This window comes from Anomaloglossus baeobatrachus, chromosome 6 (assembly GCF_048569485.1).
Source record: "Anomaloglossus baeobatrachus isolate aAnoBae1 chromosome 6, aAnoBae1.hap1, whole genome shotgun sequence".
Classification (NCBI taxonomy): domain Eukaryota; kingdom Metazoa; phylum Chordata; class Amphibia; order Anura; family Aromobatidae; genus Anomaloglossus; species Anomaloglossus baeobatrachus.
Genome location: NC_134358.1, coordinates 82,427,494 through 82,453,988, shown reverse-complemented (window position 1 = coordinate 82,453,988; position 26,495 = coordinate 82,427,494). Strand labels below are relative to the sequence as shown.

At 46.7% G+C, this 26,495-nt stretch overlaps 1 protein-coding gene across 2 annotated transcripts in view; it reads right to left on the bottom strand.

Annotated features, from left to right (window-relative positions):
- The window catches only part of ANKRD46 (ankyrin repeat domain 46), a 28,470-nt gene extending 13,418 nt beyond the window's left edge, over nt 1-15,052 (bottom strand). Inside the window, exons 1-3 of one of the 2 annotated variants that reach the window (XM_075353070.1) lie at nt 14,966-15,052; nt 11,220-11,547; nt 9,111-9,344 (exon numbers count right to left, since the gene is read on the bottom strand). In XM_075353070.1, the coding sequence (XP_075209185.1) occupies nt 9,111-9,344; nt 11,220-11,530 (545 nt within the window). In that variant the 5' untranslated portion in view covers nt 11,531-11,547; nt 14,966-15,052. Of the gene's footprint in view, nt 1-9,110; nt 9,345-11,219; nt 11,548-14,785; nt 14,942-14,965 lie in introns of those variants that run through there. The other variant, XM_075353069.1, reaches the window with a different exon arrangement.
- Nucleotides 15,053-26,495: the final 11,443 nt, after the last annotated feature.

The window sequence follows — 26,495 nt, the reverse complement described above, 5'->3', positions numbered from 1 at the left end:
CATGCATGGGACATTGTGAGGAGGGGGGCAGCATGCATGGGACATTGTGAGGAGGGAGCAGCATTCATGGGACATTGTGAGGAGGGGGCAGCATGCAAGGGACATTGTGAGGAGGGGGCAGCATGCATGGGACATTGTGAGGAGGGGGCAGCATTCATGGGACATTGTGAGGAGGGGGCAGCATTCATGGGACATTGTGAGGAGGGGGCAGCATGCATGGGACATTGTGAGGAGGGGGCAGCAAGCATGGACATTGTGAGGAGGGAGCAGCATGCATGGGACATTGTGACGAGGGAGCAGCATGCATGGGACATTGTGAGGAGGGGGCAGCATGCATGGGACATTGTGAGGAGGGGCAGCATGCATGGGACATTGTGAGGAGGGGGCAGCATGCATGGGACATTGTCCTCACATCATGCTGCTCCCTCCTCACAATGTACAGATCATATTTCATAATCGAGGAAGGTGTGGTGCATATACAGTAGTTTATAAGGGAGGGCAGTGTGGTGTTTATTAAGGGGCAATGTCACAGTCACAGTATATAAGTGGGGACGGTGTGGTGGGAATATTTTATACTCATGCTATGTTTTGATGTGCCTGTGGTGATTCCCATTGGGGGGGGGGGGGTTCGTTTCTTATTGATACTTTTTAAAGTGTGCTACAGAGTAGATCTGCCTTAACAGATGTCGTGTGCGAAAACTCATTTTTACGTTGTCACTAAGGGGCGCGACCACTTAAAGTGCCTAGGGCAGCATGAAGGCAAAATACAGCCCTGATGGAAGGAGAAACTATCTTAAACAATGAGAAAATGAGATAGCAGATACTTATATGTGCAGTATATTGAAGTACATACAGATATCCTTGAAAAGCAATTATTAGAGAGCAACTCTCCAGTGACATCAGTGCACCGTAATGAGCAGACGCCGGAGCCGGTAGGAATCCCCGGCTGAACACTATAAAACTACGAGTAAGTAGAGCCACCTGGTGGCCACGCTGAGAATGGCACAGAATAAAACAGCTGGGCTCTTCTATTTCCATTGCAGCAATGGATACTTTTAGGGGCAATTTTTCTACTTTAATGCAAGTATTTTTGGCTACTTCTTGCACTAGGGATTTAATATATTGGACTTTTGGCTTTTACAGCCTCGGTGCATCACTGTACATAGCTAACTAGGGAGTGATTTAACAGTGAATCAGTTAGTGAGCACATTCTCACAATAGGGTCTGTAAGTTTTCTCTATTCCCCACCCCATCAATTTGATTTATGAAAACATTAAATTTAGACGCGCGGTCATCATAAGTCACCTTAGAAGACCATTCACAATAAGAGAGCCGTCTGTAACCATTGTGTTTGACCTTTTAGGCTATGTGCGCACTTTGCGTCGCCCTAGTTGCAGTTCTAAACGCATCCTCTGCAGAAATTGCTTTTGCCAAAGTTGCTTTTGACCATCAAAACGCTACAAATACCGCGTTTTTAGCGCTTTTTACCTGCTTTTCATTGCATAAAGACAGATGCGTTTTGATTACAAAGACACTACTAAATAAAGTTTTAACATACAAACAATATGAAAAAAAAAAGGTAAAAAAAAAAAGAAGAAAAGAAATATAATTATTTAAATCATATCGAAAATAGTTAAATAGTTTTAATATAATTATAGCGGTTTTATACGATTTATGGCTAAAATAACAATAAATTAATATTTTTAATTAATTTGTCGGACTATGTGTGTGTGTGTAAATTGACATATATCATTCCATTATTTTGATGTCATAAACGCATATATTTATGTAGTCCAAAACACATGTTTTCTGCAGCTAAAAAGCAGGTAAAACGCTGGAATTTGATATTTCTTGCTTTTTGCAACTTCTCATTGACGTCAATGTTAGCAAAATGCAGCCCAAATGGCAAAAAATTGACATGCTGCTTCTTTGAACGCTGAGTTATTGCCCAAAAATATGCAAATTAAAAAGGAGCGTTTTGAACTGCAAAGTGCGCACAAGAAATCCCCTATTGCTATAGACTTTGCTTGAAAATCAAAACGCATGCATTTTGGCATGAAAATGCTGCAGTTCAAAACGCTGCGGAAACGGAGGTAAAAACGCAAAGTGCGCACATAGCCTTAAGCCGGTTTATGATCACATCCAAGTACAACTTTTACATGGTCATAAATCAATCTGGATGATAGGGTGGAGGAGAGATGAGCCTTATAGAATGTGCTCACTGACAAATTCACAGTTAGCTCACTTTGCAGCCAGATATGAACTGTGATACATTGAGTAGGTAATATTCCAAAATTTTTATGAAATCTTATTGTAACCAAAAATACATAAAGAAAAAAAAAAAAGGTTTTACAGTTTCAGGAAAACTCCTGTTCCCTGGTTGCATTATGTTTTATAACAAAAAAAAAAAAAATTACCACCAACAGTTGAGAATTTCATGGCAATAGCACATTTACAAATAGGTTTACTTAGAAAATCTGTGATGTGTTCAATACTTATTTCACCTGCTGTATGTGATGTTTGCTTTCACTTTAGGGAAATTATGGACTACCACAAATACACATTTACATTCCTATTGCCTACCCCAGCCTAAAGGTGCTAGCAAGTAAGGATATATATATATATATATATATATATATATATATATATATATATATATACTATATATATATATATATATATATATATATATATATATATATATATATATATATATATATATATATATATATATATATATATTTATATATATATTCATATATTCTCTATAAGTTTTATTTCTATAGCGCCAACACATTCCGCCCGCAGCGCTTTACAATTCAGAGGGGACATGTAATGTACAGACAATTTGAGACAATACAAAAAAACAAAATTAAGATACCAGGAGGAGTGAGGGCCCTGCTCGTGAGCCTACAGAATAGGGGAGGCACAAAAAGTGAATGTGGGGGGGGGGGGGGGGGGGTGGGTGTAATGCTTGTCATATATGATCCAGCCATCGATTTAATAGGGTTAATAGGGTATTCAAAACCAGCTGCATGGACTGGTCACCAGCCAGAATTAATACAGGTACAGGGGACAAGAATTGGAAGTATATTTGTTATGAAGGGCAGAGAGGGACGAGATTAGATCAGGGCCGTGAGGTGATAGGCTAGTCTAAAGAAATGCGTTTTTAGGCTATGTGCGCACGTTGCGTCGGTGTACCTGCAGTTTATTCTGCACGTTTTCCTTCCCTTGGTTTTTGACCAAATGGCTTTTGACCATTTTTTAGCGCTAAAAACGCATGCGTTTTTACCGCGTTTTTAGTGCGTTTTTAGCGCTTTTTACCTGCGTTTGCAACCTGCGTTTCTGCAGATGCGTTTTTGAGATCAAGACACTGAGAAATAAAGTTGAACTAGTCAAAAAGAATAAAAAAAGAGAAAAAAAAGAATAAAATTAACTTTTAATAAAATTATATGGGAAATTAACAATTTTAATGTAATAATAGTGGTTATGCACATTTTAACAGAAAAATAGCTAAAGTTTATTATTTATTAACATTTAAATTTTCGGTTATTGTTTGTGTGTAAAGGAACATTATAAACCTTTAATTTTATGTCAGAAAAGCATGCGTTTTTGAAGCCAAAAACGCAGTGGAAAAGCAGGTAAAAAGCATGAAAAACGCAGGAAAGTTGCTTTTGGTTGCGTTTTGCCATTTCTCATTGACTCCAATGTTAAGGAAACGCTGCAGAAATGGCAAAAACAACTGACATGCTGCTTCTTTTTCAGCATGGTTTTTGACCACAAATATGCAAATTAAACGCTGCAGAAAAAAAAAGCAAAGTGCAGACAGGATTTCTGCTTCTCCCATAGACTTTGCTGGAAAACAAAAACGCATACGTTTTGGCACAAAAACGCTGCAGCTAAAAACGCTGCAGAAACGCGGGAAAAAACGCAACGTGCAAACATAGCCTTAGGGCCCGCTTAAAAGGTGTGGATGTTGGGAATCTATCTATCTACCTACAGTATATATGTAAAACGTTCTATCCATAGGATAGGAGGATAATTTGTTGATTACTGGGAGTTGAACTGTTGGGAGATTCCTTGAACTCCGGAAATTGGCTATTTAGGACTTGGGGCGACGTTACAAAGTACGATGCATCGTGCGATATGTCGTCGGGGTCACATCGTTAGTGACACACATCCGGCATCGTTAGAGATGTCGTACCGTGTGACACCACCGAACGACTGTTAACGAGCAAAAATACTCACCTTATCGTTGCTCGTTGATACGTCGTTCATTTCCATAATGTTGTTCCTCCTTCTGCGTGCCGGTTGTTCATCGTTCCCGAAGCAGCACATATCGCTATGTGCGACACCCCGGGAACGACAAACATAGCTTACCTGCATCCCGCTGGCAATGAGGAAGGAAGGAGGTGGGCGGGATGTTACGTCCCACTCATCTCCGCCCCTCCGCTTCTATTGGGCGTCCGCTGTGACGCCGAACGTCCCTCCCCCTTCAGGAAGAGGATGTTCGCCGCCCACAGCGACGTCGTTAGGGAGGTAAGGACGTGTAACGGGGGTAAACAACTTTGTGCGACACGGGCGATGAATTGCCCGTGACGCACAAATGACGGGGGCAGATGCAATCACACGATAAATCGTTGCGTGTAACGCCGCCCTTACTGTGCAGCCCAACACGCTCATGCGTGGCCTTTGCTCCATTTATTGTCTATTGGACTGTTGAGTGCAGCGCACAGATAGTCCCATAGACAATGAGTAGGGCGTATAGGGGATAACTTGTTTGTGTGGGAATATCTCTTTAGGCCACGTTGCAGTGTGGACCTACCGTATTTTTCGGACTATAAGACGCACCCTGGTTTTAGAGGAGGAAAATAAAACTTTAAGCAAAAAAATGTGGTCATGACACACTGTTATGGGGCGAGGATCTGCTGCTGACACTGTTATGGGGTAATGTCACCAAATTCCCTACTAAGGTACCCCATCCTGGTAATGATCCTCCTGCCTTGTATATCATCCTGCTATAAACCCCCATCCTGCTCATATACCAGCATCCTGCTCATATTCCCTCATCCTGTTCATATACCCCCATCCTATTGACATTTCCCCCATCCATCCTGCTCATATACCCCCATCCTGTTCATATACCCCCATCCTGTTCATATACCCCCATCCTGTTCATATACCCCCATCCTGTTCATATACCCCCATCCTGCTCATATACCCCCATCCTGCTCATATACCCCCATCCTGCTCATATACCCCCATCCTGCTCATATACCCCCATCCTGCTCATATACCCCCATCCTGCTCATATACCCCCATCCTGTTCATATACCCCCATCCTGTTCATATACCCCCATCCTGTTCATATACCCCCCATCCATCCTGCTTATATACTCCCATCCTGCTATATGTCCCCATCCTGTTCATATACTCCCCCATCCTGTTCATATACTCCCCCATCCTGTTCATATACTCCCCCATCCTGTTCATATACTCCCCCATCCTGTTCATATACCCCCCCATCCTGTTCATATACCCCCCCATCCTGTTCATATACCCCCCCATCCTGTTCATATACCCCCCCCATCCTGTTCATATACCCCCCCCCATCCTGTTCATATACCCCCCCCATCCTGTTCATATACCCCCCCCCATCCTGTTCATATACCCCCCCCCATCCTGTTCATATACCCCCCCCCATCCTGTTCATATACCCCCCCCCATCCTGTTCATATACCCCCCCCCATCCTGTTCATATACCCCCCCATCCTGTTCATATACCCCCCCATCCTGTTCATATACCCCCCCATCCTGTTCATATACCCCCCCATCCTGTTCATATACCCCCCCATCCTGTTCATATACCCCCCCATCCTGTTCATATACCCCCCCATCCTGTTCATATACCCCCCCATCCTGTTCATATACCCCCCCATCCTGTTCATATACCCCCCATCCATCCTGCTCATATACTCCCATCCTGCTATATGCCCCCATCGTGCTCATATACCATCCTGGTATATGGCCTGTATCCTATAGGACAGAGAAAAAAAATAAACGTTTATACTCACCTTTTCCTCACTCCCTCCAGCACCGATCATCTTCCTCTCTGCGCCGCTGACCTGTGTGTGTGGAGCCGTTCCCCTGCAGCACCGCGATGTCTTCCTGTCTGTGCCGATCAGCACAGATCAGCTGACCGGCACAGACAGGAAGACATTGCGTGCTGCAGGGGAACGGCTCCACACACGGGGACGGGTGAGTGTACTGATTCACTGCACCCCGCGCTGATAATGATGTGCGGGGGCAGTGAATACAGCCGCACATGATCACTCCAGGCTGTAATTGCCAGGGATGATCATGCGGACCGGCTCTTTACTATGCGCGCGTCCCCGCTCATCCTCCTGCCCACCTGTCAGTGCCGGCTTCTGCGCTGAGAGATGGGCGGGAGGATGGGCGTGCATATGTAATGAGCGGGCCCACGTGGTCACGGCAGATGCTGCTGCTGCCTGCTCGTGCCCCCGATGGCCCGCTCCACCGCAGCACCCTCGTTTCCCGCCTGCAGCCCTATAGTCAGACCATAAGACGCACCCCCAACTTTCCCCCAACATTTGGGGGAAAAAAAGTGCGTCTTATGGTCCGAAAAATACGGTATATTGTGCTGTCATTACTCCTTCACCCGTCCAGAATAGAGAATAATCCGCCATCTGTCAGGTCCTGTTAGATTGCAGGCTCTGTGCCTATGTACACCCCGCACTGCGAGCTTAGTCCTGGCACCGCCAGTCAGCGGCTCATAAATCAGGCTGAAGGACGGAACGGAAAAGTACAGGAAATAACACTTTACAAGCAGAGTGTGCAGCACACGGGTACTCACGAGCTAATGTGTAACTGCGGTTATATGAGAAGCAAAGGTCGCTTTCCCTGTGATTACCAAGTAAAACTACCTCTGGTCAGTAAGAGTGCTGTAAAACAATTAGGGCCAACAGGGAGAGCGGAAACGAGGATATTATTACCTTATGTCTACTAGTGCCTAGGCGTAACATGCAGAGCGCAGTATAATGAAAAATCACAAGTCTCCCTGGTTGGCTCAAGTTCACACAGTCTCATTTGCAAAAAGTATTGCAGCAATGGAGGAGGAGGAGGAAGGAGGATAGCCGGGGTAGAACCAGCTGTACCGCCACCTTAAGCAGCACTCACAAGCTCTACAGGAGGAGAGACCCGCCGCCACTGATTGACCAACTGCAGCGGTGCCTGGAAGTCAATGGGGAACTCGAGGATTTTTCAGGAAAATCTTCCGGAAAAATGTTCGAGTTGCCCTTTGGCTTTCATTGTATTCTGTAAATGAGTACCGAGCTCCTGAGCATCAAAAAGCTGTATAGGCTCACCGAGCAGGTCACGCATTCTTATTTATTATATATTTTGACAGATCGTCATTTTATGAACATGGCGACAGCAAATATTCGATTTCCTAATTGTAAGGTTGCTTTCACACTTCCGTCTTTTACCCTCAGCCACAATCCGTCGCCTTGAGGAAATACGTTATCCTGCAAAATATTTTGCAAGATTACGTTTTTCCCCCATAGATTTGTATGGACGACGGATTGCGACTGATGGCCCTGCGTTGCATCTGCCACGCGACGGAATAGTTGTGGCATGACTGATTGTTGAGCGGCAGCAATGCAGCAAGTAGCGTTTTTTGGAGCGTCAAAAAAACGCAATGTGCAGGATTCCTTTGGCATCCGTCATTTTTATAAATGGAAACCTATAGGAGCGGAATCCGTTGGTATGAGCCACTGGACGAATTCCTGTGAGGGATCCGTCATTTACCAACTGAGCATGCTCAGATGAATAAAATCCGAAAAAAAAAACCCCAAAAAACTGCAACAGATCAGTTTTTTTGCAGCATCTGTTGTTGCACTATCTGCAACGTATCCGTTACAACAGTCACACAACGGATTGCAACTGACGCAAAATAACGCAAGTGTGAAAGCAGCCTCGGGGGGGGGGGGGGGGGGGGAAGTGAGGGGCAATTTGAACTTTTAGATATTTTTTTTTACTTTGTATTGTATTTCTTAGTCCCCTTAGGGGACTTGTACCTTGGGTCATCCGATCGCTTGTGCTATATACACAGCAAAACCGCAGTATTACTACAAACGGAAAAAAAAAAACCCACAAACAAAACAGTCTTCAATGAATGTCATGCAAGAGTTAAAATGGAGGTCTTCAGCAGACCCCTGGCCGTCATGGCATGGGGGGTTGTTGGGCAAAAGCAAAAAAAAAAAACAAAAAAAAAAAAACAAACCCCTCCACCCAAAAATAATTCTAGCCCTTTTTTTGGAACCAAAAAACATAACACCCAGTCTTATTTTTGGAAAAAAAAACATTCATTCTCCGGATCATCTGCTCTCTCCATGACCATAAAATGAGATTTCAGTACTTAGGATAATTAGGGGAATAATTCATGGTCTACACTTAAGGGATTCATAAATTTAGTGGATAGGGCTAAAACTCTGTAAGAGATAGTAAAAATCTACAAGAATGGAAGGAGAATTCTATATAAATCTACTGACAGCGATCTGGACAGCCGTCACCTACAGATCCCTATGCATGAAGCGCAATCAAGCAGCCTGCGGACTATTACACAGCCATCAGCTCTGGTCAGGGAGGCCTGCAAAAATGTATTTTGCATCTGCACTTTTTCAACTAAGATGTCATCATAAGTGGTTTAAGCAGATCATGGACATTAGATGAATATCGATGGAACTGGGCGAACTGGCCAACCATCTCATGTGTATGGGGGGGGGCTCTACACCCACCCTCAAAAGGCAGAAGCCTAGTTTCCTGATCCTTTTCTTCTCACGAGAGCAGCAGCTGCTTATTGGCCTCATGCTCATGCTTTGTGTGCTGAGCGTGCATGAAGGAAGTGTGAGTAAAAGGAGTAATGGCCGTGAAACTGTTCCGAATATTCAGCAATTCTGCAGTTGCGGACAACCTTTTTCTAACCACTTGCTGACACCTTTTCCAGCTCTTCTGCTGATATGTGGACCCTGAGGAGTAAAAGCATTAGAATAACAGGAAATAAGAAGGAATAGACCCTTCTCCCTACGTACCAGTCTTCCTCGGTGGAGCCTTCGGACAGAGTGCTGTGTCCCTTCTCCATTAGCATCTCGGAGCATTGGACATAACGTTCGCTTTCAATCGTTTGCATGGTTTCCATCTTGGAGTGGGTGCCCCTATTGAAGCCCTTTACCTCTTGCTCTTCCAAGGACTCCAACATGCGGATCACCTCCTTATTCACCCCTCTGCGCTTTGCCAGGACGAGCGGGGTAGCTCCTTGGTGATTGCTGAGAAAACATGTGAATTACAGAACGGTAAGATCATCATTTCCGACGTCACCGATAAAGAAACGGTTAATAAGATTCCTGGAATTAGGAGTCATTGTTCGATTGGTGGCATTAATTGGGTTGTACCGATTCATAGATTATTCCAGTTCCCGTTCTTCGACCCTGCCTTGGCTCTCGCTGGACCCCAGGAGGGTAAGGAAAGGCTCGGTTTGTTTTTGTTCGCCTCCCTACGACTATGGAAAAATTATCGTTGGAACGGAACAATCCCTTTAAAAGGTGAACCTCCATCTTTAAGATCCAACGGTGAAAATAATTTCCCATTGAACTGAAATGATGCAGAATTGTTACTAATATCTACATCTCAGTGTCACTGCAAAATCACTAATACTTGCTACTATGTGCCATTTTGTGTCAGATAGTAGTAAAGGCACATGCAAGATGCATACGGCCCCCCCATGATAAAGGTTAAAAGATCACAGGTGCAGAATGCCTTTAAAACAACCACCCCCAGCCTATTACCACAGGAGGGGGGGGTTGCTGGCAAAATAACTGCACACAAAGATCTAATATAGGGCGTCAGTCACACAGACTCGTGCAATGCACAGTGTCCAGGCAAAGCCTATTGATCACGCCCTTCTATTAGATCAGGCGGGCTGCCCAGCACCTAGGTGCACTGGCAGAGTGGACAGACATCCCAGAAGACCGGCTGCATCCTGCAAAACTGTGCGATAATAAATGATAAAATTGATAATAAATGTGAGGTATTGGTCATATTTTGGCCATAATATATAAGCTCGTAACCCAAACGTCAAGGGTCCCCACGCTTACGAGTCCCTAACCACATCAAAAAAAGCTCATCATAGGACATTTAGTATAAATTCATAGAAAAAACTCACAAAATAAAGCCAAACCATAAACTGGTCAGATAGTAATAAAATACTATCTGACCAGTTTATGGTTTGGCTTTATTTTGTGAGTTTTTTCTATGAATTTATACTATGTGCCATTTTGTGGTCTTTTTTTGCCAAAATGCTAAAGGATTTTCTTTTTGCAAAAATTGGAATCATATCTGGAAATCCTTAGAGTCAACTCCTTTTATGTCATCACCTGCTCTATGGAGGAGAACCTGCCTGTGAAGTCTTCTCTGCCACCATCTAAACTATGCTTCAAGCGGTTATCCACTAGTTTTACATTGATGGCCTATCCTTAGGAGAGGTCATCAATGTCTGATTGGCCAGGGTCCGACACCCAGCATCCCCACCTATCAGCCATCTTCGGTCCCAGCGGCGGCAGCAGACAGCCAAAAATTCTCAGTTCTGGCGGTGCTCCATCTTCTGATAGTGGCCGCGGCCAGGTACTGCACATCTGTCACCCACTCTAATCAATAGGAGGCGGATGTGCAGTACCCTGCAGCAGCCTCTATCAGAAGACGTCGCAGCTCCGGAACTGAGAGTTTCCAGCTGTCTGCTGCTGTAAAAAGCTGATTAGCGGGGGTGCGGTGTGTCAGACCCCAATCGATCAGACATTTGATGGCCTATCCTTCGGATAGGTCATGAAAGTAATAGTAGTGGACAAATTCTTTAAAAGGAATACAGGACGTAATGGAGGACACTTTGCTTGTCAGGTGCAATGATATACCCAATTGCTTGATAAGCAGGGATTGCTCATTTGCCACATGATCATTTTCGACTGCAAGAACAGGGGTACGCTGTGAGCATTGGTTTCGGCAATAGTAAAACAGACTGATGCTCTGATCTCCCGTATAATTCAAAAGGAGCATTAGACAACCCCTTTAAATGAAGAGTAGCTGCTCTAAACTATTTTCCTTGGTGCAATTATGATTTTGATATTTGAGATTGGATATTGTCAACTCACCAAATATCAATTTTGAGGCCGTTGGTGACAAGAAACTGTATCGTGTCCACGTGACCACAGAGGTGCAGGGCCGTGTTTCCCTGATAATCGGTGGCGAGGAGATCGGCTCCGAACTTGTGCAGCAGCTGGCAGATGTCTACATTCCCCCTGGCTGCAGCCAGGTGAAGCCCCGTACGGCCCCGGCTGTCTCGGATATTGGGATCAAAGCCACTTTCCAGGAGGCGCTTGGAGTAGTTGAAGTCCCCATCGATGCAGGCCTGCAGCAGGGGAACGTTGGTCTGGGATGAATCGTTCACAAAGACGTAGGACATGACTGGATCTTGATGCGCTAGAAAAAAAAAAAAAAAAGTCATGGTAACTTTCAAGAGTCACCATCCAAAACAGGAGCAAAGAACTGTCACCACTCTATGAAGTAGGTCTTTTAATGATTTAAAGGGACACAGTCAGCACAGAATGACTATTGAAACCAAGCACAGGTGCTCGGTGCATCATGGTGTGGCCAAACATTTAAAGCACCATTTCCGCTGGAGGGGGGGGGGGGGGGGTGGGGGAATTCAGCGCCGAAGTGGTGCTTCAAATCCAAGTCGCCTTCGGCCAATGCCGCGCCGGTCCCGCAACGCCATCTTGCGCCCATAACTTCTGTCTGGCAGGAAGTCAGAAGTTACATCACAAGGTCTCAATGCAAGTCTATGGAGAACCATAACAACGCTATCATAGACTTGTATTGAGTTATAACCTTAAACGCGCTTCATGAAAGAGTGGCAGCGTCGGCAGGTCACAAATCACAGGAGACCGACCAGAGCGGAGATGATAGGAGGTGAAGCCCCCGGAAGCTGAGTATAAGACCTGGAGGGGGGGGGGGCAGGGACTTAAATTTAAAGCACAACAGCAGTGGAGTAATAAAAAAAAAAAAGAAAAGATGGAATGCTGCTTTAAATCCAGCATTTCACTTGCTTGTTTTCCCCATCTACCTCCTCCCTTCTCTGGATAACTGAAAGAGCGGTCACTCAAAGAAGAATAGTGCAGAGATAGATGGAAACAACCAAGTGGGGAGGTGTTTGGCCCCGCCATGAGGCATCGAGAGCCTGTGCTTGGTTTGAACAGTCATTTGGTGCTGATAGATTCACTATAAGAACCATCAGAACTGGCAGCAAGTCGTGTGGTATAAATATGTTCTCTGGGCACAGAACGGCCATATTAACGATCACTCTGCATACAGAATTCGGGCCGGTCTGATCGGGCCAGGAGACAGCGCAGAGCCTTGTAGCAGCTGAGGTCAGCACATCTACAGGGGCCATTATACAGGTAATGAGCATGGAAACAGATTACAGTCAAATGAACGCGGATCCCGTATAGTCAGACGCATGAATTCCCTGGTCCTGTATGGTTACTTTCACGACTGTACTTTCAGTCCAAATGGGATCTGTGGGGAAAAACTGCACGGCCGGCACTCAGACCAATGTCAGTCAATGGACTGTGCAGGTAATAGGTCTTTTTTGCTTCTTCATACAAACAGAGTGTCTGCGGGGGGGGGGGGACCGCACACAGCGTGCACTATTCATTTACACATTTTGGATAAAGGCCCCGTCACACTAAGCAACATCGCTAGCAACATCGCTGCTAAAGAACAACTTTTGTGACGTTGCTAGCGATGTTGCTGTGTGTGACATCCAGCAACAACCTGGCCCCTGCTGTGAGGTCGTTGGTTGTTGCTGAATGTCCTGGGCCATTTTTTAGTTGTTGCTGTCCCGCTGTGAAGCACAGATCGCTGTGTGTGACAGCGAGACAGCAACAACTAAATGTGCAGGCAGCAGGAGCCGGCTTCTGCGGACGCTGGTAACCACGGTAAACATCGGGTAACCAAGAAGCCCTGTCCTTGGTTACCCGATATTTACCTTTGATACCAGCCTCCACCGCTCTCACTGTCAGTGCCGGCTCCTGCTCTGTGCACATGTAGCTGCAGCACACATCGGGTAATTAACCCGATGTGTGCTGTAACTAGGAGAGCAAGGAGCCAGCACTAAGCAGTGTGCGCTGCTCCCTGCTCTGTGCACATTTAGCTGCAGCACACATCAGGCAATTAACCCGATGTGTGCTGTAACTAGGAGAGCAGGGAGCCAGCGCTAAGCATTGTGCGCTGCTCCCTGCTCTGTGCACATTTAGCTGCAGCACACATCGGGTTAATTAACCTGATGTGTGCTGTAACTAGGAGACTGGGGGCTGGTCACTGGTTGCTGGTGAGCTCACCAGCAACTCGTGTAGCCATGCTCCAGCGATCCCTGCCAGGTCAGGTTGCTGGTGGGATCGCTGGAGCGTCGCAGTGTGACATCTCACCAGCAACCTCCTAGCAACTTACCAGCGATCCCTATCGTTGTTGGGATCGCTGGTAAGTTGCTTAGTGTGACTGGACCTTAAGTCTCGCCCATTGAAATTTACGAGCGCGCAAAAAAAAAAACAAAAACAAACAAAAACCCCACACTCATATCCCATAAGTATCATCCGATTCCCACTTATTATCATAGGGATCTATATTTGGGGTTGTAAATTTTACTCACTGCTGATGCATAAAAACAAATGAAAAAAAGTGTCTATTTTTCCTGGAAGGGGGAACAAAATAAATAAAAATAAAAAATAATGTACATATATTTGGATGTTTTTTTTCTGCACTTTTATGAGCTTGGCCTTATAGTAATAATAATAAATCTTTATGTCTATAGCGCCAACATATTCCGCAGCGCTTTACAATTAAAGAGGTTCATATACAAACAAGTAACAGTTATAGAAAATACAATAATTAGAGCAAAATTAAATTAGAGCCTTAGTAATGTACATGGATGATGTAGACACATCCGGTATAACCAGCGGTATGTGGTGTTCTGGGCTCGTCAGATCATGTCATACACACCGGTGTACAGAGTCCCCGCTCATCCCTCCATGCTCTGCACACATTCGCTGTCCAGGAACCTACTAATCCTCTGGCACATGATGCCAGTGCGGGCACAAAGTATACATGAGTGGCATCGTTGGGCACATGATGCCAGTGCGGGCACACAGTATACATGAGTGGAATCGTTGGGCACATGATGCCAGGCCGGGCACACAGTATACATGAGTGGCATCGTTGGGCACATGATGCCAGGCCGGGCACACAGTATACATGAGTGGCATCGCTGGGCACATGTCAGGCACACAGTATACATGACTGGCATTATTGAGCATACAGTATACATCACTCGCTTTGCTGGGCACATGATGCCAGTGCGGGCACACAGTATACATGAGTGGCATCACTGGGCACATGTCAGGCACACAGTATACATCACTGGGCACACAGTATACATGACTGGCATTATTGAGCATACAGTATACATCACTGGCTTCGCTGGGCATATGATGTCAGGCCAGGCACAGTATTACTGGGCATATGATGCCAGGCACACAGTATACATCACTGGCTTTGCTGGGCATATGATGCCAGGCCGGGGACACAGTATACATCACTGGACAGATGATGCCAGGCACACAGTATACATTACTGGCATTATTGAGCACACAGTATACATTACTGGCATCTGCTGCTGCTCCCGTATTGATCAGCTCCAGCCCTTCCTCTGCACAGACAGACAGGCCCAGCCCGGCCATTGTCCAGGAGTGCCGGCCGCACCCGGTCCCAGCGCTGCAGCAGCTTTCTCCTCGGCCGCCCCTGTGTTGTGCGCAGCAGTGAGCGCCCAGGACACAGCACCTACCTGTACAGCACCGACCACCGCCGATATACGGTGTTATTGTATCCCGGGGAGGAGGAGCGGCCACACTGTGCAGGGGCGGCGACACCCAACGGCCAATGCGGAGTACTACAGCCAAACAGCACAGGGCACATAGCAGATGCTAGATCACATCGAGCTGATGATGTCACGTGATCACGCTGTTGGTTTCTAGTCTTTTTGGCAGTGTCTCCTGAGATAGGATCTGTGTGTGCCAAGAACTCAGTGCAGTGCTACATACAGTGTGTGCTAAGGCCCCAGTGCAGATCTGCTGCTGTGGACAGTGCCCAATACAAAAAAAACCAAACATAAAACAAATCCAGCACACTTTTCTTCTGGCTACAGAAGCCTGCTTAGGGCAAAAAATAACGTGTGTTTGCAGGCACGCGGTCCTTCTTCAGGGAATACCCAATACAGAGGTCAGATACATACCTCCCAACTTTTAAAGAAGGAAAAGAGGGACAAAGTTTGCGGCGCGCATAGCGCGCCGCGGCAAATTTTTAGGCCACGCCCCCTAACCACACCCATTTCACAGTCACGCCCATATCCATTCCCCATCCACACCCATTCAGCACGGACACGCAGGCAGCCGGCGGGCCTCCAGCACGGACACGCAGGCAGCCGGCGGGCCTCCAGCACGGACACGCAGGCAGCCGGCGGGCCTCCAGCACGGACACGCAGGCAGCCGGCGGGCCTCCAGCACGGACACGCAGGCAGCCGGCGGGCCTCCAGCACGGACACGCAGGCAGCCGGCGGGCCTCCAGCACGGACACGCAGGCAGCCGGCGGGCCTCCAGCACGGACACGCAGGCAGCCGGCGGGCCTCCAGCACGGACACGCAGGCAGCCACAGTGAGGCGGCCGGTCGCCCGCACAGTGAGGCGGCCGGTCGCCTTCACAGACAGGCGGCCGGCCGCCCGCCTTCACAGACAGGCGGCGGGCCGCCCGCACAGAGAGGCGGCGGGGGGCGCCCGCACAGACAGGTGGCGGGCCGCCGCACAGAGAGGCGCGGGCCGACCGCACAAAGAGGCGGCCCGAACAGAGAGGCGGCCGGTCACCTTCACAGACAGGCGGCCGGCCGCACGCACAGACAGGCGGCCGGCCGCACGCACAGAGAAGCGGCCGGCCGCACAGACAGGCGGCCGGCCGCACAGACAGGCGGCCGGCCGACCGCACAGACAGGCTCCGGCCGGGGGGGAGGGAGGGAAATCAGCGCTGGGGAGATTCGTTTACAGGCGGCCGGCCGACCGCACAGACAGGCGGCCGGCCGACCGCACAGACAGGCTTCGGCCGGGGGTGAGGGGGGAGGGAGGGAAATCAGCGCTGGGGAGATTAGTTTACTGTACCAGCAGCAGCACAGGCAGCGCTCCTCTCTATGCCACGTCTACTAAGATGGTAGGAGGGAAAAGCAGGGAGGCGGAGAGAGAGTGGGTGGGCGGAGCCCGGGAGCCGGCCGTCCCGCCCGTGGCAACGGGACAAACAACGTAAAGCGTGAAAGTCCCGCTGTATCCGGGACGGTTGGGAGGTATGCAGCATGTTAGAATGTGTATATAAGATCCCACTGGTGGTGGCCGCAGCTTATAGGCCCCAAATCTGGTGACAGGTTCCCTTTAAAGTGAACCTGTCAGGTGCAATATGCACTCAGAGCCAGGAGCAGTTCTGGGTACATATTGCTAATCCCTGCCTAACCGTCCCTGTATACACTAGCATAGATAAAGAGATCATTAGAACAAATTTGTTTAAAGAACTTATATCTTATGCTAATGAGCGCGGGGACTAGTCACAAGGGCGTTACTTCACTTGGCTAGTCGGCTCGCATAGCATGTTAGCATGTTATTACGCCCCTGTGTGAGTACTAACACGCTATGTGAGCCGACTAGCCAAGTGAAGTAATGCCCTTGGGACTAGTCCCCGCGCTAATTAGCATAAGATATAAGCTCTTTAAAAATACTTTTTCTATAGATGCCTTTATCTATGCTAGTGTATACAGGGACAGTTAGGGAGGGATTAGCAATATACACCCAGAACTGCTCCTGGCTCTGAGTGCAGATTGCACCTGATAGGTTCCCTTTAAAGGGAACCTGTCACCAGAAATTTAGCAAAAAAAATAAAAGATTCCCCTCTGCAGCTCCTGGGCTGCATTCTGGAAAGGTTCCTGTTGTTATTGTGCCCCCTTTGACACCTAAAAAAATACTTTATGAAGTCTTACCTTTTTGTATGCAAATCTGTTTTTATGGTCACGGGGGCGGGCTGCCTGGCGTCCGTTATTCCCCCTCCTGCCGCTGTACGCCGTCCCCCATTGCTCATTTCCATACATGAGGACGCCTTCCTCATGTAACTGTCCTCCTGAAGTTTTGTGCATGCCCAGTGCCACTCTCGCGGGAGTGAGCACTGTGCAAAGTGTGAACGCTTTTGAGGTGATTGCGCAGGCGCGAGATTATGGGCGGCGCTGTGATTGTCATCAGCAGCGTCATCCAAGTACCCACCCATAATCTCGTGCCCACGCTTCTCACTCTGCCTCCACCGTTATGCGCAAGCACTGTCCATATGAACCATGTTACCTATTACTGTGGGCGCGAGATTATGGGCGGCGCTGTGATTGTCATCAGCCAAGTCATCCAAGTACCCGCCCATAATCTCGTGCAAGCGGTAATAGGTAACATGGTTCATATGGCCAGCGCTTGCGCATAACGGTGGAGTCAGAGGGAAAAGTGCGGGCACGAGATTATGGGCGGGTACTTGGTTAACACTGTTGATGACAATCACAGCGCCGCCCATAATCTCGCGCCTGCGCAATCACCTGAAAAAGCGTTCACATGCGCAAAACTTCGGGAGGACAGTTACATGAGGAAGGCGTCCTTGTGTATGTAAATGAGCAATGGGGGACTGCGTAAAGCGGCAGGAGGGGGAATAATGGACGCCAGACAGCCCGCCCCCGTGACCATAAAAACACATTTGCATACAAAAAGGTAAGACTTCATAAAGTATTTTTGTAGGTCTCAAAGGGGGCACAATAACAACAGGAACCTTTCTAGAAGCAGCCCAGGAGCTGAAGAGGGGAATCTTTTATTTTTTTTGCTAAATTTCTGCTGACAGGTTCCCTTTAACTGGTAGGGGAGCCAGGATAAAGCAGAGCTGAAGCTGTTGGGAAGCTAGGACCCAGCAGCTCCACAGGCAGGAGACCACTGATCGGTAAGCTAATAGAAGTCTGCAGATGCCACTCTGCATAGGTTATTACTGGCCAGTGCTATCTGCAGGAGAGAGAAGTGCTGATTGCACGGTCTCCTCAGCTTCCTGACTCCCCGTGTGTCTGCAGCAGTGAGAAGCCACACACGGGGAATCAGAGAGAACAGCTGCAGAGAAACGCAGACTTCGGGACTGGGGATGTCCGCTCTGGGGGAGGGGGGTCGGCTCTGGTGGGGGGGGGGGTCGGCTCTGGTGCAGGGGGGTCGCTCTGCTGCAGGGGGTGATTCATACCTCAGCAGCAGTCACAGGAGTTTCGCGCGCTCGGCTCTGTAATGAATAGAAGGGAGAAACAGCGAGGCGGGGCAACAGTGGGTGGGTGGAGCCACGGGGCAAACAGCCTCACGGGCGGGACACGGGATCAAAGGCTCAAAAGAGGGACTGTCCCGCTGTATCCGGGACGGTTGGGAGGTAAGTAGCCGCCTTTGGTCCTCTCTTGTAGATAACAAGTGCATTAGATAGATACAGACTATTGTAATTAGCAGGGCAAGTATTGTTAACATTTATAAAATCAGAATCTTTATTATTAATTTTTTAAATGCATCAATATATAGAAGTGTGTACTAAAAACGAATATAATAAATAGAAGTGCATTTATAATATAAAACGTGGATGTACAGTAAAAACAACAAGTGATGTATGACCATGTGAAATTATATAGGTAACAATTTAGGATAGGGGTAAAAAATATAAAAATATATATGAAAAATATCTTATAAATATAAAATCAGTTTAGTAACTTAATAAAGATTTACAAAAAATGGTCAAAAAGTCAAAAAGGCTCAACCTTACTACTATGCACAGACATAATTCTTAATTTTATACAAAAAATTATATATTGCGCAACTTGTTATTTTTGTGCGAAACTATTAGTCTTGATATATACACCAGCTTAAGCAAGGTCAGGAAGTAATACATCTAGATATATACAGCACGTAAATATAACCAGATGAATGTGTACACATCCAAATAATATATATATATATATATATATATATATATATATATATATAAATAAACATAGATATAAATTTATTTTATTTAGGAAGAAAAATTAAAAAGCTTCCAGTTCGATTTCATGTTTTAAACTGTCATGGTTAATATTTTTATATAGAAGTTGAGGAATCCAGCGCCAGCAATAATAAAATGAAAAAAGTTTATTATAAAAATGAAAAGCTTTTAATTTGTATAATAAACTTTTTTATTTTATTATTGCTGGCGCTGGATTCCTCGACTTCTATTTGCATCTCACCTGGGTGCCGGACCAGGTCATCCGAGCACCGCACCCTTCAATTTTCCTCCTGTGAGCTGTACTCCTTTCTTTAATATTTTTATACCTAGTTTAAAGGGCACCTGTCAGCAGATTTAGGGCCTATAAGCTGCGGCCACCACCAGTGTGCTCTTATACACAGCATTCTAACATGCTGTGTATAAGAGCCCAGGCCGCTGTGTAGAACGTAAAAATCACTCACCTAAACAGTCGCTGTGGTGGAGTTGGGTCATATTGGCTTCTCCGTTCTCTGGTGCCGACGCCTCTTTCGTCCATCTTCATTGTTTTTCTGAAGCCTGTGTGCATGACGCGTCCTACGTCATACACACCGGTCCCGTGCAGGCGCACTTCAATACTTTGATCTGTCCTGCTTAGGGCAGATCAAAGTGCGCCTGCGCAGAACCTCAGTGCCAGCGAGTGTGGATGACGTACGACGCATCATGCACCCCAGCTTCAGAAGAAGGACAACAAAGATGGCCAAAAGAGGAGGCGCCAACACCGGAGAATGGAGACGCCCATATGACCCAACTCTACCACAGCCACCGTTTAGGTAAGTATTATAAAGTAATTTTTACATTCTACACAGCGGCCTGGGCTCTTATATACAGCATGTTAGAATGCTGTATATAAGAGCTCGGGTGGTGGTGGCCGCAGCTTATGTGCCCCAAACCTGGTGACAGGTTCCCTTTAAAAGAATTCAGCAGGATGCATAAATTTCAATTATGTTATTCCCAACTTACATATCCTTTTTAGGTAATGTACAAAGCCATTCATCTTTTCCTTTGTGGTTGTAATAAACCTTTAACTTTGCATCTGTGATTCAGACAAGCCTGGTGCGCGGACAGATACTGGCTGTGTGTTCTTGTATCCAATGCATCACTATTGATTTCATCAATGTGGGCTTATTCGTGTTCCTCAAAAATGCAGGTCCAAAACCAGATTACGCATTTCAGAGACTGCAGGTGGACTACATACAGCTACATATGTGGGGTACTTATGAATACGACCTGATATGTATTGATCTTTTGATTGGGTTGTCTAAAACTTAGGCTGTGACCAAAGGTAATACAAAGACCACCCCACAGCCAAGAAATTGATTAGTGAGTTAGTCTGAAGGCATGGGGTACCTGAAATTATTAATTATATAGTCACAGAGGCACTAACTTCACTTGGAGATTGATGAAACATATCATGGCCACTCTTGGGATACAACAGGCTTTCCAAGTTCCCTATCACCCACAAAGTTGTGGGAAGGTGGAACGCCTTAATGGTACTCTTAAATTACAAAAATTCCAGAAGTGCATGGAAACAAACACATTTGTCCTGGGTAGATTGTTTTCCCATTACATTGTCTTCAGTGAGGACTGGCCCAAAGGGTTGAGAGAAGCTGTTCCTGTATGAAATACTGTCTGGTAGTGTCCCTAAAACGGGGTTGATTTTCCCACAACAGCGGCAGGGTTCCCTCACTGAATATGTTTTGGTGTGTTCTTTCCTCCGTCCCAGGACCCAACTGCATAAACGGCACCCACACACTGGCACCAGGAGACTGGGTCGTGATCAAGTGACACATAAGGAGACCACTGAGGCCAAATACAAGGAGCCATTTCAGGTACTACTCACTACTGACTACTGCCACTTCTGTCAAGCTCCAAGGTAAAAACACTGGCATCCACGCCATCCACGGCAAAAAGGTTCTGAATCCCGGCAGCAGCAAAAATGATGACCCTGCCCCAAAGGACCATGCTGATGGCAATTGCATCCCTTGCCTTAACTCTCAATTACATACTAAAAGAGGATTTGGACAAAAAACTGATAGAGCATCACCAAGTCCTGCTCTGAAATATGGACTCTAGAGCACTAAGAACTGTTGTATATACAGTCATATGAAAAAGTTTGGGCACCCCTATTGATGTTAACCTTTTTTCTTTATAACAATTTGGGTTTTTGCAGCAGCTATTTCAGTTTCATATATCTAATAACTGATGGACTGAGTAATATTTCTGGATTGAAATGAGGTTTATTGTACTAACAGAAAATGTGCAATCCGCATTTAAACAAAATTTGACCAGTGCAAAAGTATGGGCACCTCAACATAAAAGTGACATTAATATTTTGTAGATCCTCCTTTTGCAAAAATAACAGCCTCTAGTCGCTTCCTGTATCTTTTAATGAGTTCCTGGATCCTGGATGAAGGTATATTTGACCATTCCTGTTTACAAAACAATTCCAGTTCAGTTAAGTTTGATGGTCGCCGAGCATGGACCGCACGCTTCAAATCATGCCACAGATTTTCAATGATATTCAGGTCTGGGGACTGGGATGGCCATTCCAGAACATTGTAATTGTTCCTCTGCATGAATACCTGAGTAGATTTGGAGCGGTGTTTTGGATCATTGTCTTGCTGAAATATCCATCCCCTGTGTAACTTCAACTTCGTCACTGATTCTTGCACATTATTGTCAAGAATCTGCTGATACTGAGTTGAATCCATGCTACCCTCATCTTTAACAAGATTCCCGGTGCCGGCATTGGCCACACAGCCCCAAAGCATGGTGGAACCTCCACCAAGTTTTACTGTGGGTAGCAAGTGCTTTTCTTGGAATGCCGTGTTTTTTTGCCTCCATGCATAACGCCTTTTTGTATGACCAAACAACTCAATCTTTGTTTCATCAGTCCACAGGACCTTCTTCCAAAATGTAACTGGCTTGTCCAAATGTGCTTTTGCATACCTCAGGCGACTCTGTTTGTGGCGTGCTTGCAGAAACGGCTTCTTTCTTTCGCATCACTCTCCCATACAGCTTCTCCTTGTGCAACGTGCGCTGTATTGTTGACCGATGCCCATTGACACCATCTGCAGCAAGATGAAGCTGCAGGTCTTTGGAGGTGGTCTGTGGATTGTCTTTGACTGTTCTCACCATTCTTCTTCTCTGCGTTTCTGATATTTTTCTTGGCCTGCCACTTCTGGGCTTAACAAGAACTGTACCTATGTTCTTCCATTTCCTTACTATGTTCCTCCTGGAAACTGACAGTTTAAATCTCTGAGACAACTTTTTGTATCCTTCCCCTGAACAACTATGTTGAATAATCTTTGTTTTCAGATCATTTGAGACTTGTTTTGAGGAGCCCATGATGCCACTCTTCATAGGAGATTCAAATAGGAGAACAACTTGCAAGTGGCCACCTTAAATACCTTTTCTCATGATTGGATACACCTGCCTATGAAGTTCAAAGCTAAATGAGGTTACAAAACCAATTTAGTGGTTTAGTAAGTCAGTAAAAAATAGTTAGGAGTGTTCAAATCAAGAAATTGATAAGGGTGCCCATACTTTTGCACCGGTCAAATTTTGTTTTACTCAGTCCATCAGTTATTAGATATATGAAACTGAAATAGCTGTTGCAAAAACCCAAATTGTTATAAAGAAAAGAGGTTAACATTAATAGGGGTGCCCAAACTTTTTCATATGACTGTATATATACTCATATCCCAAAATCCTCTAATACTATGCCATATCTCACAGTGCCACTGACCCCATATGAGGTTTTTAATTACAGCTGTTTCCACAGATAGACTTTCGTTTCCACCCATTATGATGGAAGAAATCTCACCAGTAACCATGTGATTCTGGTCCGGATTGTGGTGTGGGTGGAGAGTCCATGTTTACATATAAATCTTAAAGGAATTTTAAAAGATGGGTATGAGCTAAACCTTGTACAAAGTAAATTCATAACGCACAGTGTTATAAGGTTTCCAGTAGGTGAGGTTCCAGTAAAAGAACTTAACTACATGAGATCGGTTTCCAAAACAACTGAACTTGGTGTGACAAGCATCCAGTGCAAGGACTTTTGACCTATATACGTTGTTTGGGAGACTCTGCACACTGACTAAGGATTTATATCTAGTAAGTGATCACCACTATATATATGGCTTTACCAAGGTGAAGAAGGGACTGACACCTCTGCATCATGCCTTACGCCCACTACCTTCATATTTCCTCATAGTGTCCTATATATAAATGCTTTCCCCAAATACTCCCTCTATAAATGAGCTACAGACAACCGACCCCGCCAGTTGGTTCAACAGTATAGGTGGGTGGCGGTGCGGTTGCGGGATTTGCAGCCAGTGCTTCAAAAATTGATTTTCGCCTGTCGCATTATGCAGATGGGGCGAATAGTTAATAGGTGATTGGCGAGGGCAGCTGCAGGGGTGACAGCCCCGGATCATTTTGTCAGAGTGACGGAGGTGATGAAAGGAGATCTGCTGGTGTGGGATGCGTTTCTCGACCAAGACTACGGAAGGATGTTATGGATGAGCAAGGCATTGTCAAATAGACAGCTGGAGTTATTTACGGACGCGGCTGGGGTGTCGGATTTTGGGGCAATTTTCCAAACACATTGGTGTGTTGGGACATGGCCACGACTTTGGGTGGAAAAGGGGCTGGTAAAGAATCTCGCGCTGCTGGATCTGTTTCCCATCATAGTGGCAGTGGAGTCGTGGGGCCCCTAATTTGCAGGCAAGAAGCTTTGCATGCATCGTGATAACATGGCGGTGGTGCATTTTATCACTTCACTGCCGGCTAAATCACCTCCGGTAGTGGGGTACTTGAGGCATCTGGTGTTGTGTTGCTTGGCGCTAAACATTTGTGTGGTGGCGCGGTATGTGCCCGGGGTTCAAAATGAGGTGGCTGATGCGCTATCTCGGTTTCAGTTTCACAGGTTCCGGCGACTGGTGCCGGAAGCAGACGAGGATGGAGAACTATGCCCGGAAGGGCTATGGGACCTGGCGTCTGTGTAGCATTTGAGGGAATTAGGAGATCGGGGGCCAAGGCTACTTGTTGCCGATACCGGTCGGTGTGGCAGGAATGGGTGGAGTTGGTGAAGGTGGATTTTATGGAGCCTGGTTACATGGGACGAGTGTTGGGGGTTTGGTCGTTGTTTAGTGGGATTTTCAGCAGGTCGGTCTGTTTCGGTTATAGGTTACGAGTTGGCGGCGTGGGCTTTCTTGTTTAAAAAACGCAAGGGGTTCGGGACAAAAGATTTTCTGGAGCGGCAGGCGATGAGGGGTTTTCGAAAGCAGTCGCGGGACACAAGGCGGCCTATAACGTTCCCATTGTTGGTTCGTTTGGTGGGGTGTTTGGGGGATATATGCTCGTCTCCTTATGAACGAGCCTTGTTCACGGTTGCCGTTGTAGTGGCGTTCTTTGGGGCCTTTCGCATTGGAGAATTGGTTAGCCCGGCTAGGCAAGCTGTAGGCGGACTGTTGATGGAGGATGTGAGGCTTGGGATGGATAGAGTGGAATGCCGGCTACGGTTTTCAAAGACGGATCAAGTGGGCCGTGGACGCCTGGTGGTGTTGTTTGAATTTCCAGGGCACCAGCTATGCCCGGTGGTACAGGTGACAGAGTTTTTGAAGGTGCGGGGTGGTTACCCCGGTGTTTTCCTTAGGCATGTGGATGGATCCGCTTTATAGCGATTCCAGTTTATCGCAGTGCTGAAGACGGCTTTAGTACGGGTGGGGGAGGAGCCAAGGGATTACGGGTCCCACTCCTTCCGGATTGGGGCAGAGAATGAAGCCGCTAGGTGGGGGGTGAGTGAGGATTGGATTTGGCGGATTGGGAGATGGTGGGGAGCTTTGCGGACAGATGTTTGTCAGGACAGTCGCCAATTCGGAGTGGCGATGACGGAAGCCCATCTGAAATGGCTCGGAATTCGGGGCATGACCTGGGGGAGAGTTCGCCCTGAGGTGGCGTATTATAGCCGTATTGATCGGGAACCGGATGTGTTAATTCTGCATGTGGGAAGGAATGACCTTGGAGTGAGGGTGGCGAGAGAGTTGGAAAGGGATGTCAAGTTTTACTTGTTGCATTTGTGGAAGGCATTCCCTGGTATTTGATTGTAGAGTCCGATATCATAGCCGGAGACAGTGGCATTTCGCGAGGTCGGTGGATTGAATTAACAGGGCCCAGGTAAAAAATTGAACCGGGCAATTGGCAGGTTCGTAGCGCGAAATGGGGGATTGGTGGTCCGACATAGAGAGCTGGAGGAGTCCACCAAGCAGTGTTTGAGGCGAGATGGGGTCCATCTCATGGACATAGGTTTGGATTTGTGGATGTTGGGTTTGTGGGATGGCTTAGAGCAAGCAATGAGGGTGTGGAGGGCCCGGGCCAAGTAAGGTGTCACTTGGCCGGTCTGTGGCGGGGTGATAGGTCCGTTCAGAGAGGTTGGGAGTACCGACAGTCGGTTTGTTGGTATGAAGCCACTCAGTGGGACTGGCTTCGGTTTGGATGGGAACTTGTGGACAGAGGTCCTGCAGGTTCTGGGGAGGGGTAATTAACGATGGAACGTTATTACCCCACACCTCGGGTCGGTTGGTCATGGCCGAGGTGGTCCTCTGGGCCGGTTGGAGGTTACGGCCGGGGGATAGGAATGATGGTTGGCCTCTCGGACGGATCTATCAGGTGTGGTTTGTGGAGAATAAGTATATATGTACAGGGTATGTGTTATCAATGGGTGGCATGTGGAGCCACGAGTTTGGGTACATATATACTGTTAAATAAAGCTGTGGCCATTCGTGCAATAAAGTCGTAGTCTGTGTCGTTATTTTAGGTACAGTTGGTAAGGGGAAGTTGTACATTGGAGACCCGCTTATCCCTATAGATACGTCAAGATGGGCAGTGAGCCCCATAGGGGTGAACAGGCCCCATGACGATCGGGAGGGTTCAGGGTAGGAAAGGGTTAAGGTATATGGCTAGAAGGTTGTCTATGGGGCTTTTGGATTGGCGGGAGAAACGGCAAAGGGGATTGGGGGATAGACTGGAAGGGGTGGGGTGTTGCAGGGGGTATAAAGGTGGCTGTGCATAGGTCACTGCCTCTTTTGTCATACAACCAGTGTGTCCCACACGCCCGCCCTGCAATAATGTATATATATAAAAAATAAAAAAAAGGAAAAAAAGAAACATGATGAATAAATAATAAGATAAATAAAAATAAAAAAAAAACAATAATAA